This window comes from Pongo pygmaeus, chromosome 12 (assembly GCF_028885625.2).
Source record: "Pongo pygmaeus isolate AG05252 chromosome 12, NHGRI_mPonPyg2-v2.0_pri, whole genome shotgun sequence".
NCBI classification, from domain to species: domain Eukaryota; kingdom Metazoa; phylum Chordata; class Mammalia; order Primates; family Hominidae; genus Pongo; species Pongo pygmaeus.
In genome coordinates, this window is record NC_072385.2 from 109,281,711 (window position 1) to 109,302,479 (window position 20,769).

Here is a 20,769-nt window from a genome sequence, read left to right on the forward strand (position 1 = left end):
CTTCTGCATCCTCACTGAAAAACAATATCATAGTTTTTAATTTTTGCAAACCTATGGTGTAAAATGTTATCTCACATACTATTTATAATAATGGCTTTCTTGAGCTATAATTTACACAACATAAAATTAACTCATTTAAGGCACACAATTCAATGATTTTTAGTATATTCACAGAGTTGTGCAACTACCGTCACAACCAATTTTAGAATATTCTCATCACCTCCCAAAAAACTCCATTCCCATTACCAGTCACTCCCCATTTTTCCAATACCCCTAAGTCTGAGGCATCTACCAATTTATTTTTTGTCTCAATGAATTTGCCTTTTTTGGACATTTCCTATAAATGGAATCATACAATATGTGGTCATATGTGACTGGGCTTCTTCTTTGGCTTAGCATGTTTTCAGGGTTCAACCATGTTGAATTATTTATCAATACTTTATTCCTTTTTATTGCCTAATAATAGTCCTTCATAGTGGTATATGTCCTTTAATATATCTGTTCATCAGCTGATGAACATATGGGTAGTTTCTACTTTTTAGCTATTTGTGATAATGTTGTTGTGAACATTCATGCACAAATTTTTTGCATGGACATGTTTTCATTTCTCTTGAGGATACACCTAGAACTGGAATTATTGGGTCATATGATAGCTAGCTCTGTGTTCAACCCCAAACTCTCCTCCAGTTGAGAAACTGTTGGACTGTTTTCCAACGTGGCTCCATCATTTTCCATTCCCATCAGAAGTATGTGAGGTTTTCAATTTCTCACCCACACTTGTTATTACCTTTTTCTGTTTTTTTCCTAAGACACTCCTCGCTCTGTTGCCCAGGATGGAGTGCAGTGGCACAATCATAGCTCATTGCAACCTCAAACTCCTGGGCTCAAGCAATCCTCCCACCTTGGTCTCCCGAATAGTTGGGACTACAGGGATGCACTACTGTGCCTGGGTAATTTTTAATTTTTTTTGTAGACAGAGGGTCTCGCTATGTTGCCCAGGCTGGTCTCAAACTCCTGGGCTCAAGCCATCTTCTCACCTTGGCCTCCCAAAGTGCTGGGATTACAGGTGTGAGCCACAGCACCCAGCCTTATCTTTTTGATTATAGCCATCTTAGTGACTGTGAAATGGTATGTGACTTTGATTCTAGTTTGCATTTCCCTAATGGCTAATGATATTGGGCATCTTTTTCATGTGCTTGTTGGCCATTTGTACATTTTCTTTGGAGAAATGTCTATTCAGGGTCTTTATTTTTAAATTATGTTATCTTTTTATTATTATGGTGCAGGAGTTTCTCATTTTAAGAAACATTTCCTTCATTATTTCATGTGTTTTATTACATGACGGTAAGAAAGGATTTTGTTTGTAAGCAAGTTCTAAAAAACATAAACTATCAAGTTCAAGTAGATTAAATAATTTTGTGTGAAGTGCAAAACATCTAACATTTTAGGGAAAACCTAAGGTAGGAATGGCTATGTGACTAGTTTCTGGCCTAACGGAATGTGAATAGAAGTGACATGTAATTTCTGGGTCTTATCTGTAATGGAAAAGAAGCATGACTTCTTGTTTTTTTCTTTCTCCTTCTTGTTAGCTGGGACATGGACAAGGGGGCCATGTCTAACTACAGGGATAATGGCAATACCCTAGGAATGGCAGAGCAAAAAAGATGGAAGGAGTCAATCCCTCACACCTTCCTAGACCATCTTTTTAAAACCATTGTATTTTGGGTGTGTTGTTATACTAACCTAGCCTATATCCTAATATGCTTCATACTTCTTAGTAGCATGCTAATTTGCTATAACCTGATTTTGTCCATGTTAGACATAACCTACTGACATGCTATCATGAAAGGTAAATAATTTATTTACACCAACCTGCTACACAAATTACCCCTCCTCTCTTACTTTCAGTATAGTTTTAACAATTTTTTGAGTAACCAGTATTTAATATATATGTCACTAGGGTCATATAAATATACTTTATAAGGGAGCCGATGTGTGTGTTATAACTTACATTTCTTTTCTTATATTTAGTGTTTCAGATCTTATGTATAGTTTAATTCAACCCTAAACTCCTCTCCAGAGCTGAAAAATTCATCTTGATTCAGTCAGTTAGCAGATACTCTTATGCGTTCCTTTTTTTTTTTTTTCTTATGGAAATGTTCCCTAGAGTCCTCTATTCACCTGCTCCAACTAGGACTGGCTATTTTCTAGGTTGCTGCACAACTGTAATCCTGGGTCTCCTTTTACCTTTCGTTGTATTAAGATTCCATGGTTTCCCTGGATTAAGATCCTATGCCCTTCTTGCTAGCTTTACTATCTTGGATTGGATAGAGATTTCTGAAACAGGTATAACTGGAGGTAATACCTTTGAGACTTTGAATGTCTGAGCATGTCTATTTGGCACTCATAACTTCAACTGGATGAACACAGAATTCTGGGTCCAGAATTCTAGTTTTCAATGTTGTTATTTAGAAGTCTGAACCTATTCTGAAAGCAATCTAGTTATGTGTGAGACCTGTTTCTTCTTCTCTCTTGTTTTTCTCCCTGGTGTTCTGAAATGTCACTAAATTGTGCATTGGTATAAGTTACTTTATCTTTCTTTTACAACAACTGTGCTAGGCACTACATGAGGGCTTTCATTCCGGAAACTAATATTCTTCTAGTTCTGAGAACATTATTTTTGCATTATTTCTCTTATCATTTCTTCCCTTCTATTTGTTCTATTCTCTTTTTCTGGGATTAATCATATGTTAGACTTCCTGAACTAATCCTGTAAGTTTCTTATTTTTTCTCTCATTTTCCATTGCTTATTATCTAAGAGATTTCTTCAAATCACATCCCTTCATCCAGTCATTCAACAAATATGCATTGAAAGCCTACTATGTAGCCAAGTGCTGTTTTAGGTACTGAGGATATAGTCGTGAACAAACAAAAATGCTTGCCCTCGTGGAACTCTAGTGGGGGCAGGCAAATAATATATAAAATATGCCATACGTCAGATGTAAAAAGTACTGTGGGGAAAATAAGGAAGGTATAAAAAGATGCATAGATTTTTCTGGTTTTAAAAATATTTCAAATAGGTTAGTTAGGAACAACTTTACTCAGAAGACATATTTGAGCAAAGACGTGGAAGAGGTGGATAAAGCATGTGGATATCTAGAGACAGAGCATTCCAGACAGAAGGAACAGCAAGTGTAAATAGTGGGGGCAGAGTGTACCTGCAACTGGTCAGGGTAGAGAGTGTGAGGAGGCAAAGAGTAGAAACAAGGTAAAGAGGTAAAATTTTTTCCAGCTATCCTGTTTTTAAGTTCCAAAAGCTATTTCTTCTTTTGAATATTTCATTTTACAGGACTTATTCTCATTTTTTGATGAAATACCTTCCCTCATGTCTCCCAGGGACTGGTATCTTTTTAACTCTTCTTCAGCTCCCTGCATTGTTTCTGCTTGCTCGGAGTTCCCTTTTTTTCTGTTTGTTTGCTTGGTTTGCTCTCTTTTATATTACAGGCTTTCCTCCAATACCTGGCTTTTTGTTCACGCTAAATAGTTGACTGGCAGTTAGGTGAGGAGTGGAGGCAAGATAAGGAATGAATTTTTTCAGTTGAGGATCACCCCCCACATGACTTCATCTTCCGACTGCTCAGTTTACCCAGAGGAATGCTGCCACTCCCAATTTAGGGAGTAGGAGCCAGGCTGTTAGTGTTTCGAGACCAAGCAAGAAAGGGGCAGAGAGCCTCTTGCTAGTGCTCCTCTCTGCAGTTTTACAGTATGGTTTCTCCTGTCTGCTAAATCAGTTGTCACTAGACTATCCGTTTTCCACCTTCTAAAATCTTAAAATTATAAAACTTTAATGCTAATAATCTGAAGTTCTTTGGGGTTAGTCCTTCTGTTTGTTATTTGTGCTGTTACTCTAGATTATTTCCTCATATGTTAAGCAACTTTGCAGTGTAAAATCACCCTCAGAAGCACTTTTTCTGTGGCACTCCCATGGGGCCAGCTTGTGGGATTGTTTCTTCAAAGTGCTCTGCCTTTATTTCTGGTAGGCAACCAAGGAGTTTGATGGTATGGGGTTCCCAGTAAATATAGGTAGTAAAAATATGAACCTTAAATATATACCAGCCTGGCCAACATGGTGAAACCCCGTCTCTACTAAAAATACAAAAATTAGCTGGGCATAGTGGCGCGCACTTGTAATCCCAGCTACTCGGGAGGCTGAGGCAGGAGAATTGCTTGAACCCGGGAGGTAGAGGGTGCAGTGAGCAGACATCGCACCACTGCACTCCAGCCCGCGACAGAGTGAGGCTCTATCTCAAAAAAAAAAAAAAAAAAAAAAAAAAATCAGGGTTTTTTTCAGGGAAGAGCCCAGGTAGAGACAAACTTCCTCATATAAATGGAGAGATTTTTCCCTTCATGGAGTTACTGTCCTAAAGAACTCTATGCCAGGGCCTCAGGTCCAACTCCACAACTTGTGTCTTCTGACTCAATCCCCTATGATACTGAGTCCCATAAAATCTCCTAAAGCAACCAGTTTTTGAGTTAACTTAATAAGACACTTTGTTATAACAAGAAGATTCTCAGGTTCACTTTCTAAAATAAACAGCATCTTAACAAAGACATTTCTTTATAAAATTATAATGTTCAATATAATTTCTTAATAATAAAAAAGTAGGCCGGACGCGGTGGCTCACGCCTGTAATCCCAGCACTTTGGGAGGCTGAGGCGGATGGATCACGAAGTCAGGAGATCGAGACCATCCTGGCTAACATGGTGAAACCCCGTCTCTACTAAAAAAATACAAAAAAATCAGCCAGGTATAGTGGCAGGCACCTGTAGTCCCAGCTACTCGGGAGGCTGAGGCAGGAGAATGGCGTGAACCCAGGAGGTGGAGCTTGCAGTGAGCCGAGATCGCACCACTGCACTCCAGCCTGGGCGACAGAGCGGGACTCCATCTCAAAAAAAAATAATAATAATAAAATAATAATAATAAAGTAAAATCACATGTTATAAATGTCTTAATAACAAAGCACACAGCCATGGGTTTTTTTCTTTCTTTCTTTTTTTTTTTTTTACCTTGTTCCATTCTCTTCATTAGCTGTATCTGATCCACTGTTTTCTTCAAAATCTTGCATTTGTCTGGTTTTACACTCAAGCTGTCAATGTCACTAATGTTGGCAGACAGTAACTCAGCTAGTTCTTCTAAATATTTATTTTCTTGCTCCCTGCGCCTCTTTTCAGTGCTGTTACACAAAGAAAATCCAGTTACATTTGTATCACCATATTTCCTTCTCTCATCAAGTATCTATGTTTATACATTTAGTGAGATCTTTATTTTTATTGAAAATATAAAACCAGATTTAGAAAGTGATATAAATTCACATCTAAAAAGTGGACACTAAAAATACCAAAATTTAGAAAACAATTCTGGCTAAAATATACAAAGTAAATTGACTGCTATAACAGATATATTTCCCCAATCATATATATACACCTTGAATATTTTCAAATAACAATTACTAGATAGTAAAAGCAAACAAGTAATAAATATAGCAGTTACATTTGGAACTACTTTATATTATGAATAACTCCTAGAAATAGAAAAATCTGAATTTTCAAATAACTGTTACAAATTAAGCAGGGAAGACGATACTAGAATTCACAAGTTATAATTAGAAATCCGATAACTCTGATAAACTCTTAATTCTTATGATTAAACCATTAGTTGATCCTCATCAAAAAAGTATCCATTCAAAAGCAAAATAAGGATAATAATAATTAGAGACGAAGGTACAGTGAACAATGTATTCTGTATACAGCTGTGTCCTAAAAAGACAGAAAAAAAACCATTTGTAAGTTCCTATAAATGCAATAAACAAAATCAAACAATTTATCTTAAAGCAAAATAATGAGAACAAGGAATAACAGTGCATACAGGTAGCACCTTTTTAAAAAAATATACCAAATGTACTGAATGACTATGATTCATTTTTGCCTTCCAGTCTTTAGCCCTGGTTTATTTAGCCAAGTCATCAGACAATTTGTTTCGTAACACATATAAAGACAGTTAAGCATGACTTTGAAATTTTGTTATCATCAAACTAATATAATAGGAAGAACTGGTCACAAGTAGCTCTTTGTTTTATAAGCAGCAATCAAAATCATTTGGCTACATATAAAAGTAATAGAAAAAAGAGGACAGAAGAGGGGAAGATCAGTTGCTATAGAGCTCATAATTGGCAACAATTAAGATACCATTTACTTTTCTTTTCTTTTTTTTTTTTTTGAGATGGAATCTCGCGTGAGGCCAGACTGCAGTGCAGTGGCGCGATCTCGGCTCACTGCAACCTCTGCCTCCCGGGTTCAAGCGATTCTTCTGCCTCAGCCTCCCAAGTAGCTGGGACTACAGGCGCAGCCACCACGCCTGGCTAATTTTTGTATTTTAGTAGAGACGGGGTTTCACCATGTTGGCCAGGATGGTCTCGATCTCTTGACCTCGTGATCCGCCCGTCTCAGCCTCCCAAAGTGTTGGGATTACAGGCGTGAGCTACCAAGCCCAGCCCCATTTACTTTTCTTAATAATATTAAAGACTATAAAAACAATAGCACAAAACAATATAGTAAGTTGAAAAGAATCAACTAATCAAATGTATTTACCTACACAAAACAAAATATTACAAATGCCAAAACAAAAGCAAATTTTAAAACTGTAACCATCACATTTCTGTCTTTTAAGTCTTTCATTATTGAGGAATTTTCCCAATTATAGTTATTAAAATTGTATCTTATAACTCCCACAAGAAAATGCAGCAAGACATTTTGACAAATTACATACCAAGGCATGAATAAAATGAGTAACATACATTTTGATACATACAAGGTTTTAGAGAACCTCAGCTCTGCAACCTGACAGTGTTTGAAGACATCTACTTTTACCTTAGAGAAACTAATTGATAAAAGATATATGTAGTAGATTCAGTCTAAAGTTATGAGCTATTTAAATCCATGAATCTAAATTGCAACATGAGTAAACTGGACTCTCTTGGTGGAACTCTCAAATATGTTTTTGATGGTAAGTTTTGTGTAAAACCGAATAACTTGAAGACAGTATAGGGGAAAAGAAAAAAGTGATAGAACAGGCAGGACATGCAGACAGAGAGGGGATAGAGAAAGCAAGAAGCTAAAAGTAATGAACTGGCAAGGTGTCTATAAAATGACTAGAGATTGAGACTAGGAAAAATCACCATGAAATGAAGTAACCAATAAGCAAGGAGATAAAATGAGAGCAGATATGTTCGAAGTCAAAACTGGAGACGGCAACAAAATTCTACCTTAATGGAAAAGAAGTCTTCCTTTATTACTCCAGGTCAACTATATTTCTCTCTTTACGAATCCCTTTTATTACCATTCATATTGCAGACCTTCTAGCTAATGCTATTCTGAGTTAATTTCTCACGTGCGTACCATTTTTCCTTCAACAAACTAGCTAACTCAACAAATACTCCTGTACTTATTATATGCCAGATAACCATGTACTGTGTCTAGAGGATCCAAGAATAAATTAGATGTAGCTCCCAATTAGTCGGAAAATGAAGAAAACAGGCCATTACAATACTATGCAGCAAGACTAGAATACTATAGAAGTACATCTAGACCTACAGAACAAGATGCATGAACTCAGTGGTAGGCAGAGGCTGGCTTCCTGAAAGAAAAAAACAGCTTTTTCAAAGGTATAAAGTAAGAGTGAAGATACCAAGTTAAAGAATCTATAGGAGTTCAGTATAGCTAAACTATAGATAAGAAACAAAAGGGCAAGAGATGTGGTCCAGATCAGATCACAGGGATCTTGCCGTGATAAAAAGCATGGTATACTGCTTAAAAGCACAGGTTCAGCTGGGTACAGCAGCTCACATCCGTAATCCCAGAACTTTGGGAGACAGAGGCAGGAGGATTGCTTGAGGCTAGGAGTTCAAGACCAGCCTGGGTAACACAACAAGACCCTGTCTCTAAAAAAAAAAGAAAAAAAAATTAGCCAGGTGTGATGGTGTGCGCCTATAGTCCCAGCTACTTGGGAGGCTGAGGGGGGAGGATTGCTTGAGCCCAAGAGTTGGAGGCTGCAGTGAGTTATGACTGTGCTGCTCCACACCAGCCTGGGCAATAGAATGAGATCCTGTCCCTTAACAGAAAAAAAAAAAAAAAAAAAGCACAGGCCCAAACTTCCTGTAATTTATCAGTCATGCAACCCTAGGCAAGTCACTTATTGGAAAGTTAACTTTTCTAAGCTTCGATTTCCTTGTCTGTAAAACTAGGATAATGACATTACTTCCCAGGGTTTTGTATTAAAAAAGAGAATACATGTAAAATGCTTGGCAGAGTTCCTGGTATATACTTTTAGCTCAGTAAATGTTATCCATTATCATCATTTTGATTATGATTATTTATTTTCAGGGACAGGGGGAGCCCAGAAATTTAAGAAGCAGAATGAGTGCCATGACCAGATTTGTAAGCTCCCTAAAGACAGAAACATGTCTCACATTTCACTTGTATCCTTAAAACATCATGCAAATGGTGCTGGCTGAAGAGTACGCACTTAATATGTACTTGAGTTGAATTGGAAATGTTCCACAAGCATAAACACAGCTACCTATAATTTTGAGATTAACGTTTTAATCCTCATTCTCCTAGAAGAATGAATGAATGGAGAAGAGGTAACAGGAGGAAGATATGAGATATCTCACCCCACCAAACAGTTGCTGAGAAACTCTCCTAACCAAGGATCTGTACACAATGCTGGCAATACCCTGATGTCTAACAGATGCTCTTTATGATTAAAGAATTCACTTCTGTTTGGGGAGACAGAAACATTACAAGGTGGCATTCATACATAAACTCAGTTTCAAAATTATAAATTTTTAGTTTACCATATCAAATACATTGTTTTGTTAAAGCCGAAGCCCATATTTCAGTTATAAACCTCAAGGAGATGGTATTTTCAAATATTTTTAAAGCAAATGTGAAGATAATTATCTTTAAGATATCTAAAGAAGAGAAAAAAAGATGAAACTTTTATATTTGTAATGATGTTATATACACAAAAACATCAGAGCATCTACAGATATACCATTAAAACACGTAAGAAGATTCAGCACAATGGATGGATTTGAAGAATAACCAAGAACGACTTGTTCCATCACATATCAAGGCAATTATCATAAGAAAGCTCAGAACCAGATCCCTATATATACAGGAACTTGATTTATAATAAAGGTAACGGAATAAAAACAGTCAAGGGTAGTGTCATTACTGATAACTGGGAAAAACAATAAATACATTTAGGTCCCTATATTACACCATGCACAAAAATAAATTTCAGATTAATTAAAACCCTAAACATGTATTAGAAGAAAACATATAAAAATACGTTTAAAACCTTAGAGTAGAAGAAAAATTATTAAACAAGACCCTAAAAAGCTTGACACATGAAAACCTATGGCTCTGTATGTCAAGACACATCATAAATAATGTTAACCAACAGGTTGGGAGAAGATACTTGCATCAGTTATAAACAAGAAAAGGTTAATAACCAAAAAATTTAAAATAAGCCTTAGATATAAAAAAGAAAAGAACAAACAACCCAGCAGGAACATGGGTAAAAGATACAACCAAGAAATTCACAAAGGAGGAAAATATAAATGAGTAAAAGACCAAAAAAAGATGATCAGGTTATCTAATCATCATGGAAATGCCCTTTAAACTATAACCCCACACCCATTAGATTGGCAAAGTGTTAACATGAGAAGAGAACAGTGATAGTAAGAATGTGGGAAAAGAGGAATTCTCAATGCCTGTTATTTGAAAAACAATGTGGTGCTTACCTAGTGAACATAAAAATTTACCTAGATATTAAAGAAACTGGTTTTTTTTTGAGCCGGAGTTTTGCTCTTGTTGCCCAAGCTGGAGTGCAGTGGCACTATCTTGGCTCACTGCAACCTCCACCTCCTGGGTTCAAGTGATTCTCCTGCCTCAGCCTTCTGAATAACTGGGATTACAGGTGCCCGCCACCACACCTGGCATTTTTTTTTTTTTTTAATAGAGATGGGTTTTCACCATGTTGGCCAGGCTGGTCTCATACTCCTGACCTCAGGTGATCCACCTGCCTCGGCCTTCCAAAGTGCTGGGATTACAGGAGTGAACCACTGTGCCCAGCCAAAGAAACTCTTATGTATAAAATAGGAGATATGTGTGAGAATATTTGCTGCAGGGCTGGCTGTAACACTGAAAACTTATAACACTGAAAACTTATAAAACTTATAACACTGAAAACTTATAACTTATAAAACTTATAACACTGAAAACTTATAACACTGAAAACTTATAGGCTGTTTATCTCTAGGGAATGTATTTGTAGAAAAATATATTTTTCAAACATGGTATATTCATGTAACGCAATACTAATCAAAAGTTAATAGGACTGAATATATCTATGCATATTTAAACCTCAAAACCCATGATGAAAAAGTATACTATAGAAAATATATACAGTATTACATAAATTATGTAAATGTAATATTCTATATTGCTCAAAAGATACCTGTGTGTGTATATATATAAAATATACACATAATTATTAAAAATAGATTAAAATACTGCAGACAAATCAATTGTTAATATTGTATTACTTTTAAACAGGATTATGCAAATATGATAAAATATTAACAAAATAATAATATGATAAAATATTATCAATTACATTCTGTTGGATATAGTTTCTTAGCCTATATTCTTTTATATATTTAAAAAATTTCCCCAAACAAAAAATTAAATGTAAAAGATAGTTATTTATTCTTAACTTTTCCTTTAAGGACTGACTTTATACACAGATAAAACAAGAGCATTAATTTTTGACAACACACTTCTAGATTGTATCTTGATCTCAACATTCCTCCCAGCATCTGGACACTTACTTGTGATTATGAGTACTCAGGTTATTGTCTCTCTATGACAGCTCTCTGAGCTGAGTAAGATAAATAGTCACTTTTCTTTCTCAAGCCTGGAGCCCTGGCATTCTCCTGTTAAAATCCTCCCTTTTTTCCTCCCATGAGAAAGCAGCATGTAATCCAAGGACAGAAGAGTCTTCTGCAGCTTTACTCTCTAGATCAGTGATTATCAACTAGAGGTGATTTTGTTTCCCTTGGCCCCAGGGGACATTTGGCAATGTTTGGAGACATTTTTGGTTGTCACAACTAAGATGCTACTGACATTTGGTGTGTAGAAGCAGGGATACTGCTAAACATCCTACAAAATACAGGACAGCTCCCCCACAACAAAAAATTAGCTGACACAAAATGTCAATAGTGTGGAGTTTGAAAAACTTTCCTCTAAATCCTAGAAGATGAATGGAATAAAATCTCCACTCATTCTAGGACGCTGCTCTCAGGTAGGAAGCTAGCTGCTCTTTAAACCTAATATTAAATGAGCAGCTAGGGAATGTATCTGCAGAAAAACATGTTTTTCAAATGTGGTATATTCATGTAATGCAATACTAATCAAAAGTTAATAGGACTGAATATAACTATGCATATTTAAATCTATCTGGCATTTGAGGTTTCTTCTCTACCTGGCATTTGTGAGGGTCTCCTTAGCATTAGGTTTCTTGTAGCCTGTCCAAAGTGGTCATATTCCTTATAACAAACCAAATATTTAACTACACAATCATTTTTTAAAATCCTGATATTTCTTAGCTCCATTAATGCCATTATGTTCTAAGATAGCAATTAAAGGTGTATAATAGATTTATATATTCATTTGACAAATCTTTACTGTGTTCTTACTATATATAAGCCACACACTGTTTTAGGAACTAAGGATACAATGATGAGCAAGAACAGACAACGTCCTTTACCAAGTGGCAGCTTAGAGTCTAGCGGGGAAGCCAGAAATTCATGAAATAATCACACTAGTAAAAATCTGCAATTATGGATCATGGCTATAAAAACATCTGAGACCGATACATGAACGGAGGAACTTGATCTAACAGTTATGGAAGGAAGAGAAGGCTCTCTTTAAGGATGTAATGACTAAGCTGGCATCTGAAAGATGAGTAGGTGTTAACTAAAGGAAATCAAAAGGAAGCAAGCTGGATTGAGGGAGAAGCATGTGCAAAGACCCTGGGGGAAGGAAGACAACATGGTGAGTATGAAAGACTCAAAGAAAGCCACTGAACTTGGAGTAGATTAAACAAAAGCTCTGAAGTGGCAGTGAAAGTAATAAAGCAGCTCTGCCAAAAATAGACTAAGAGGAGTGTTCCTACCTTGATGCCAGTGTGTCACATGGCGATCCTTTCCTCTTATGTGAGTCTGGGTTAGCAGGGTCGGATGAACTGTCCCCGAGGCCACTCATGTTGAAAAACTTCACACCTAAACAGGAAGGACAACAGTAAGAAATCTACCCTTATGACCTTTCCAATCAAATAAAGGTAGGGAAGCTCCCCTCTGTTAGAAAATTTCTAAAAATTGTGCTATATCAATGAACAGACAATTACAGCCATCATAAAAACATCAGGATCTACATAAAAGTACAGAGGTCATCAGATAGTGTTTCTATACTTTCTTTTCTACATCTGTAAAATAAAATTAATAATCCTTTGTGAAACTGTTACAACCAATTAGGATGAAAACATGGTTAGAATAATTAAACAGATACTGAGATTTTTTTTTCCAAAGAGAAAATAATCATTTTCATGTGTAAATGTAAAAGCCGAATGTTGAACTGGAGTCAGAAATTATTCTTTGCATTTATTATTTAGAACCTGCTTTTCAAAAGAATTTAAAATAACTTTCACTCATAATGTTTGGGATTTTATATTGATAGGAAGATAAATAATACATATATAATTAAGTTAAAGCGATAAACTAGATTTAGATTTTGAATTGTACTTTACGCTGTGAGTTCTATACTCCTAACCTTTTGTTTATGTAGTCAGGCAACAAAGATCAAATGTTTAGTCTATGTTAGGATCTTGGTATAGATCCCAGAGAACACAAAGTCATTCCCCCTAGCACGCCAGCCAGGTCTCTCACATGTTGCACCATTTAGCGACTGCACTTAAAGATCCCTGCTGATCTGTCCCTCATCAACCATTATTCTCCATATAATCCCTAATGAAACTCAGAATCCTATCCTTGGTCTTACAATCATCACTACCTTTTGGATTTTATTAGTGCCAAACAACACACTTCACCATTCTCTTTTACTCCATCTACCCTTATAAAAGGAAAGAAAATTCTTGTTAAATGGGATGACCTTTAGCTTTTCCTTAAATTCTAAATTATTAAACTACAGCACTGTATGTTAGCAGCCATACTGAAAAACTTTATTATAAAGAATGCTGAGAATCTCTCACATGGCTTTAATTGGTATGTCTGAGTAAACCCTTTTTTCTAGTCTTAAAACTGACTCTGCTTCTAGCCCTTTTCTGAAGATCAATGACTGTCATATTTTTTGGTGTACAAATAATCCCTAAAATTTTAATCATGAACTTATTATTTCATGCAACCAAAAAGGCACATTTTCAATTTCTCCATATTAGAAGTGCTATTTATGAAAATTTCCAACTCTTAGGATCATAATTTTACAATTTTTCATTCTTCTTTCTCTTTTACTCATTTCTAACTGGCATTCAGATCCTGCTAATTTTTCCTTAACAAGATTGTCTCTTCCTTCTTCATTCCCAGATAGTTATAATCCTCATTTGGAACCAAATACCCAATTGTAGATTAATGCAAGATCCTTTAATCTTGCTTCTCAATTCTAGTCATTCTCACTTCTAATCTGTCCTATAAACAGCAGCAAAAGCATCCCTGCTTAAATGTCATTTTCAAGGTCTCATTTCCCTGATAAGGAGTCAACTAGATTTGCCTACTGCAACATGGTAGTTAAAAGGATGGGTTTCCATGCTGGGAAGAAATGAAGAGAAAAGGGAACTCTTATACATTTTTAGTGGGAATGTAAATTAGCGTAGCCATTTGGAAAAGAGCATGGAGGTTCTTCAAAAAACTAAAAATAGAACTACTATATATCTGATACAACAATCCTACAAATATGCATATGTCCAAAGGAAATGAAATCAGTATGTTGAAGAGATATGTGCACTCCAATATTTATGTGGCAGTATTCACAATAAGCCAACATATGAAATCAACCTAAGTGTCCAGCAACAGATATATGGATAAAGAAAATGTGGTATATATACACAATGAAATACCAGACAGCCACAAAAAAGAATGAAATCTTGTTATTCATGGCAACATGGACAAACTTGGAGGGCATTATGCTAGGTGAAATAAGTCAGCCACAGGGCAAATACTGCATATTCTCACTCACATGTAAACTAAAGAAGTTAATCTCATAGAAGTAGATAGCAGAATAGTGGTTACTAGACGCTAGGAAGGATGTGAGGAGGAGAGGATAGCCAGAGGTTGTTTAACAGATCCAAAAGTACAGCTAAATATGAGGAATTAGTTCTAGTGTTCTATAGCATTGTAGGTAACTATAATTAACAACAATTTATTTTCAAATAGCAAAAAGAGTAGATTTTGAATGTTCCCAATGCGAAGAAATGAAAAATGATTGACGTGAGGGACATGCTAATTACTCTGATTTGATCACACACATTGTACACATGTATCAAAGTATCACACTGTACCGTATAAATATGTTCAATTATTATGCAACAATTAAAAATAAGAATAAAAGCAAAAACAAAACAAAACAAAACAAAAAAAACCAGCATGGGCTTTGGGGCCAGAAAAACCTGAAGTCCTGGATTAAACACTACCTGCCTGTCCTTGGGCAAAGTCTCTCTATAAACCTATTTCCTTCTCATGTATTTCTGTCTCAGTTGGTACACTGCAGTCATTCTAGCCTCCTCTCATATCCTGCATGCAAGCAAACACCAAGGTTTGTCAGCTTTTACTTCTTCTTTTTTTTTTTTTTGAGACGGAGTCTCACTCTGTTGCCCAGGCTGGAGCGCAGTGGCGCGATCTCAGCTCACTGCAAGCTCCGCCTCCCAGGTTCATGCCATTCTCCTGCCTCAGCCTCCCGAGTAGCTGGGACTACAGGCGCCCGCCACCACGCCTGGCTAATTTTTTGTATTTTTAGTAGAGACGGGGTTTCATCATGTTAGCCAGCATGGTCTCGATCTCCTGACCTAGTGATCTGCCCACCTCGGCCTCCCAAAGTGCTGGGATTACAGGCGTGAGCCACCACGCCCGGCCATTACTTCTTAAATATTTCCAAAATCCATCCTTTCTTCATATTCTCCTTTACCAAGATCTCAATTCAGGTTCTCATTTAACTCTTTTGCTGGACTACTAAAATAGCTTCCCAAATAGCTTCTCCCGGTTTCCGGTCTTGTCCTCCTTAAGTTTATCCTCTGCAGACCCACCAGAGCAGGCTACCAAGTGTATGTCTAATCCTGTCAATCTCTTACTTAAAACCCTTCACTAAATCCTCAATCCCCATAGGACAACATCCAATCTCCTAAACATAATATATAAAGTTTGCATCTGCTCTCACCTATTGTGTGAGTCTATTATAGGATCTGGTGAATGAGTTACTAAATGACAGTCCAATCAAGTGTTCATAGATTACATATGCCATGTATTATGTATTACATATTACTATATGATCTACATATAAATAAAATTATGTTATATATATCATCTGTACATACAAGCATATAGATTATATATGTTTACTTTCAACTTCAAGAAAAGACTTTAAAAATAAAATCCTTGGTAATATCTCATGTACTCAGCAAAGGTAAATATTAGACAAAAAGGTAAATACTAGCCAAAAAACTTTAAATTGATCTCAGTGTGGGAGCAGACCAATTTAAATTAGCTGCAAATATTTACTGAGCTCTTGCCATATGCCAACCTCTGTTCTAGGCACTAGAGATACAGAAGTGAATAAAATTTACAAAATAACTGTCCTCATTGAGTTTCATTCTATTGTGACAGAGACAACAACACAAAATTAAAAAGTAAATTATACAGTATATTAGAAGGTGATAAGAGCTCTGGAGAAAAATTAAGCAAAAACAGAGGCTTAGGTATGTGGAAGTCGAAGGGAAGCAAGTAAGGTAATGAGGAAAGGATTCACTGAAAAAGTGAGAGATATGAACAAAGGTAAGAAGCGGGTATGGGAGAGAGCCAAGAGAATGATAAATGGAGGAAGGGTGCTTCCGGCAAGGGGAGGTAGAAGGACCTTAAAGTAGAAGCATAACTGCTTTTTGAGAAACATGAAAGAGGTGAGCATGGCTAGAACTGGGGGATGGGGGAGTAAGTGATGAGGTCAGAGAGATAATAGGAGGCTATACCATGTAAGGTCTTAAACGTCATTGTAAGGACTCAGTCCCAGTGACTGAGGCAGTCACTGGAGGATTAACAACAGGATTTGACTTTTATTCTAAGACTTCTTCTATGAAGAATAAGTACAATCTTTCTCATCTTAGTAATCTGGTATCTGAATGTCCACAATCTTTCTCATCTTAGTAATTTGGTATCTGAATGTCCACTTGTTAACTGGATGTTTTCGTTTGCATATCCCACTGTCATCTCAAATTAAATATGTATAAAAAATGATACACTTTTAAATTTCAGATTTCTGTTAATGATAAATGAGATGAACTGCATTGCAGATTAATGTCTTAAAAAACAATTTATTAAACCTTCTATGGGGGTGACTGGAGAGGAAGGAACACACAATAAGGAAAATATAGAAGCCTAGTTAGCCTTTGCAAAATTTACAATTTAATGTGAACAATCCCAGTGCAAGGCAAATATACCAGACTTGTAACAGCCACCACAAAACAAAGTCAAAAGACCAACATGGTTTTGTTACCATCCATTCTAAAACTCAAACACAAAATAAAAATAATCAGTTCATTGTATTACTGGAACTAACAAAATATACACCTTGTTTTCCTGTAGAGATTCACAGAAGCATAAATAAGATTAACCAAAGATCACAGAAGTAAAGAAGTCATATAATTTCATATAAATAAAATGTATTTTAAAATTTAGTAATACAAAAATGAAATAATGCAATAAATTTGTAATAATGAAGCATCAATTCTAAACTTTTCTACAAAAGTAGAAACAAAAGAGAGAAGAAAATGCTGAACAAGGAAGTTGAAAGACATGACTTTAGAATTTGCCCAATTCAAAAGAAAAGAGTTAGATAACGCTTACTTCATGTTCAGGTGCCATTTTTTGTTTCCTTAGCTGCTCATCTTTTCGGCCTCCAATGAAATTAGGTTATGTCCATCTAAGAATTTATCCATCTGAAATTCTACTTGTTCTCAAAATAATCCTGGGCCTATGTTTTTTATTATGATGTGCTATAAGTTACAATTATTTTGTCTTCCTTTTGGGATTGTAAACTCAAAGCCAGTTATTAGATCTTTTTATTGTATATCCAATATCTAACATAATACCTAAAGGATAGAGAAACTAAATAAATAGGTGATTAATTAAAAACAATTAACCTATCTTACTAATACAACATTTAAGATTTCTAAAACAAAGATATTTAAGTTTGTATGGTTAAATATTTTCTGAAATATTTTTAAAATCTTTGAAATTATTTCTTATAATTGAGAAACATGAAATTTCTTGAAATCCTTATTGTCTTACTTTCAACAGGAAAAAAACAGCAAACTGCCTTCTTGGTCTAGAAATTAGGGAATATTCTAATTTTGAAAAAGTAAAGATCTATTATTTTCTAAAAAAAAAACCCGTGATATTTCACAGTACTACAAACCCAAGCCATGCTGCAGTTATATGATCTGAATAATACAATCTCACAGACTGAATAATTTTGAGTAATAAATACCTCTGGATCTAAAGCAGGATTCCCATATGTACTACCCTTAGACTAGACTACTAGCTGGAGATTCACAACTGCTATATCTGAGATTCTGGGGCTAGGGAGAGCAAACAACAAACAACTCAACAGCACCCAGACAGGCTGGCCTACTGAAATAAGAGCCAAGAGCTGAAGAGCTATGAGACAGTCACCCACAATTTGCTGATAGTATGATTCTGCTATTAACTGCTTCCTGTTTACAAAACACAATAAACGGGGCAATGTAAAACTTCTGATGAGGAAAAACTATTACAGTTGTATTTCTGTGGAATGGCTTTGTATTTGGCAGTTAGGGTACTTAAATAAGGATCATTAAGAAAATAAATGCTGGTTTCAGGAAACCAATTTGCATATCACTGTTTAAAAAGAGGTAAGGTTTCTAAGTAAAAGTACCCTGTTGATTTAAAAAGAGTTGCTAAATTATACCCAATCTTACGCAATCTCTAGAGAGTAGTTTTAGGAACTAGAAACTACATTTATCTCTGTTCAAATGTACCAGACTAAACCGAACAGGTGAAGGCTAAAGAAATAGAACAGTGCCTTATAATTCAGTTGAATTTAAATTTCTACATAAGAAATCTGTCATTCATTTCTTGGATTTAGCTGAGAACTGCATAATTTTAAAAAGTCCCTGCCAATTAATTAATAAACATTTCTAATAATATATTTTAAAATGCTTAGCAGGCAGTTAGCACAAAGAAACATTTATATATAGTGAGAAGGATACTCTGAGAGCTAAATATCCCCAAGTTAATAGTTGTATGAAGGGCATCACACAGGAAAAACATGATAAATAAAGATCTGAACTAGGTAATTTCCAAAAAAATGTTTCTCAAACTGGAGTCCTAAGACACGTAAGGGTCTTTGAAACAAGTTTTCATTTTAGCTTTTCATTTCAATGACAACCAAAATCTTTCTCATGTGTTAAGGAAGGATAGGGACTTTACGATTTTCACTGCCTTTTTAATAATTGAATAATACTCTATTGTTTGGAGATGCCATATTTTGTTTATCCATTCACCAGTGGATGGATATTCAGGTAGTTTTCACTTTTTGAATATTATCAGTAAAGTTGCTGTGAACATTTATGTACAAGTTTTTATGTGGCCATGTTTTTAATTCTCTTGAGTATTTAACTAGGAGTGGAACTGCTGCGTTATACAGTAACTCTTTAACTTTTTGAGGAATTGTCAAAGCCAGTTTTCCACAGTAACTACACCATTTAAAATTCCCACCAGTAATGTACAAGGGTTCCAGTTTTCCACAACCCCTCGCCAAATAGAGTTATTTCCTGTCTTTAAAAAAATTACAGCCATCCTTGAGGGTGTGAAATGGTATCTCATTATAGTTTTGATTTCTATTTCCCTAATCACTAATGACACCAAGCATCTTTTCTCGCACTCATTGGCCATTTGTATGTCTTATCTGGAGATGTGTCTATTCAGCTCCTTTGCCTATTTTTTAAAAACTAAATTTTACTGTGTATATTTAAGATTTACAACATGATGTCATGACATGAGGATATGCAGTAAAATGGTTATTATATATATTATAATGGTTATATTATTATTGTAAATGAACAAATGAATATATCCATCATCTCCCATAGTTACCCATTTTTTCCCACTATGGCAATGTTTTATTCTCTATCTCTGTATATTTGCCTTTGTTTTTAAAGATGCCTCATGTAAATGAGATTATGTAATATTCTTCTTTCTGTGTCTGACTTATTTCACTTAGCAAAATGTCCTCCAGGCTCACCTATGTTGTGGCAAATGGCAGGATCGCCTCCTTTTTAATGGCTGAATAATATTCCACTGCACATATATATATATATATATATATATATATATATATATATATATAAAAACAACTTCTTTATCTATTTGTCCACTGAGCAACCCCTAGGTTGTTTCCATGTCTCAGCTATTGTGAATAATGCTGCAATGAACATGGGAGTGCAGACAGCTTTATGAGCTGATTTCATCTCTTTTGGGTATATACCCAGAAAAGGTATTGCTGGGTCATATGTTAATTCTGGGTCATATGTTAATTTCTTTAGGAGTATCTATGCTGCTTTTCATAACGGCTGCTCCATTCTAAGTTCCCACCAAAAGTGTACATGGGTTCCCTTTTCTCAACACCTTTGCCAATACTTGTTATCTTTTGTCTTTTTGATACACGTTGAGCATCCCAAATCTAAAAATCCCAAACCTAAAATGCTCCAAAATCCAAAAATTTTTGAATGCCAACATAACACTCAAAGGAAATGCTCATTGGAGCATTCTGCATTTCAGATTTTCGATGCTCAACTTGTAAGTATAATGCAAATATTCTAAAATCCATAAAAATCCAAAATATCAAACAATCCTCGTCCCCCAAACATTTTTGATAAGGGATACTCAACTTGTAACAGCTATCCTAATAGCTGATAGATGTGAGGTGATAAAGCGGCTTTTACTTACATTTCCTTGATCATTTTATGATGTTGAGCCCCTTTCATATACCTGTCGGCCATTTTTATGTCGTCCTTGAAGAAATATCTTTTCAGGTCCTTTGCCTGATCTTTATCTGGGTTATATGTTTTCTTGCTATTGAGTTGTAGGATTCGGGGTTGGGTTTAACTTGTCTTTTTATTGAGTCATAAGAGTGCTTTACATTCGGGGTATTAGACCCCTATCAGACATATGACTTACAGATTATTTTCCCCAATTCTGTGGTTTCTCTTTTCATTTTCTTTATAGTATTCTTTAATGAACAAAAGTTTTTAATTTTAATGAAGTCCAACTTTTCTACTTTTTCTTCTTTAATAGGTCCAATGTCTGGCCCCCTTAGGGACAGATACTA

The 20,769-nt window shown here is 35.5% G+C and overlaps 1 protein-coding gene across 7 annotated transcripts in view; it reads right to left on the reverse strand.

The window, feature by feature from the left end:
• The window catches only part of NCOA1 (nuclear receptor coactivator 1), a 277,415-nt gene that overhangs the window by 99,284 nt on the left and 157,362 nt on the right, over positions 1 to 20,769 (reverse strand). For all 7 annotated transcript variants that reach the window (XM_054473265.2, XM_054473263.2, XM_063648895.1 and 4 more), the window contains 2 exons: positions 12,302 to 12,407; positions 5,068 to 5,234 (listed from right to left, as the gene is read on the reverse strand). In XM_054473265.2, coding sequence (XP_054329240.1) covers positions 5,068 to 5,234; positions 12,302 to 12,390 — 256 coding nt within the window. In that variant the 5' untranslated portion in view covers positions 12,391 to 12,407. The remainder of the gene's footprint in view (positions 1 to 5,067; positions 5,235 to 12,301; positions 12,408 to 20,769) is intronic.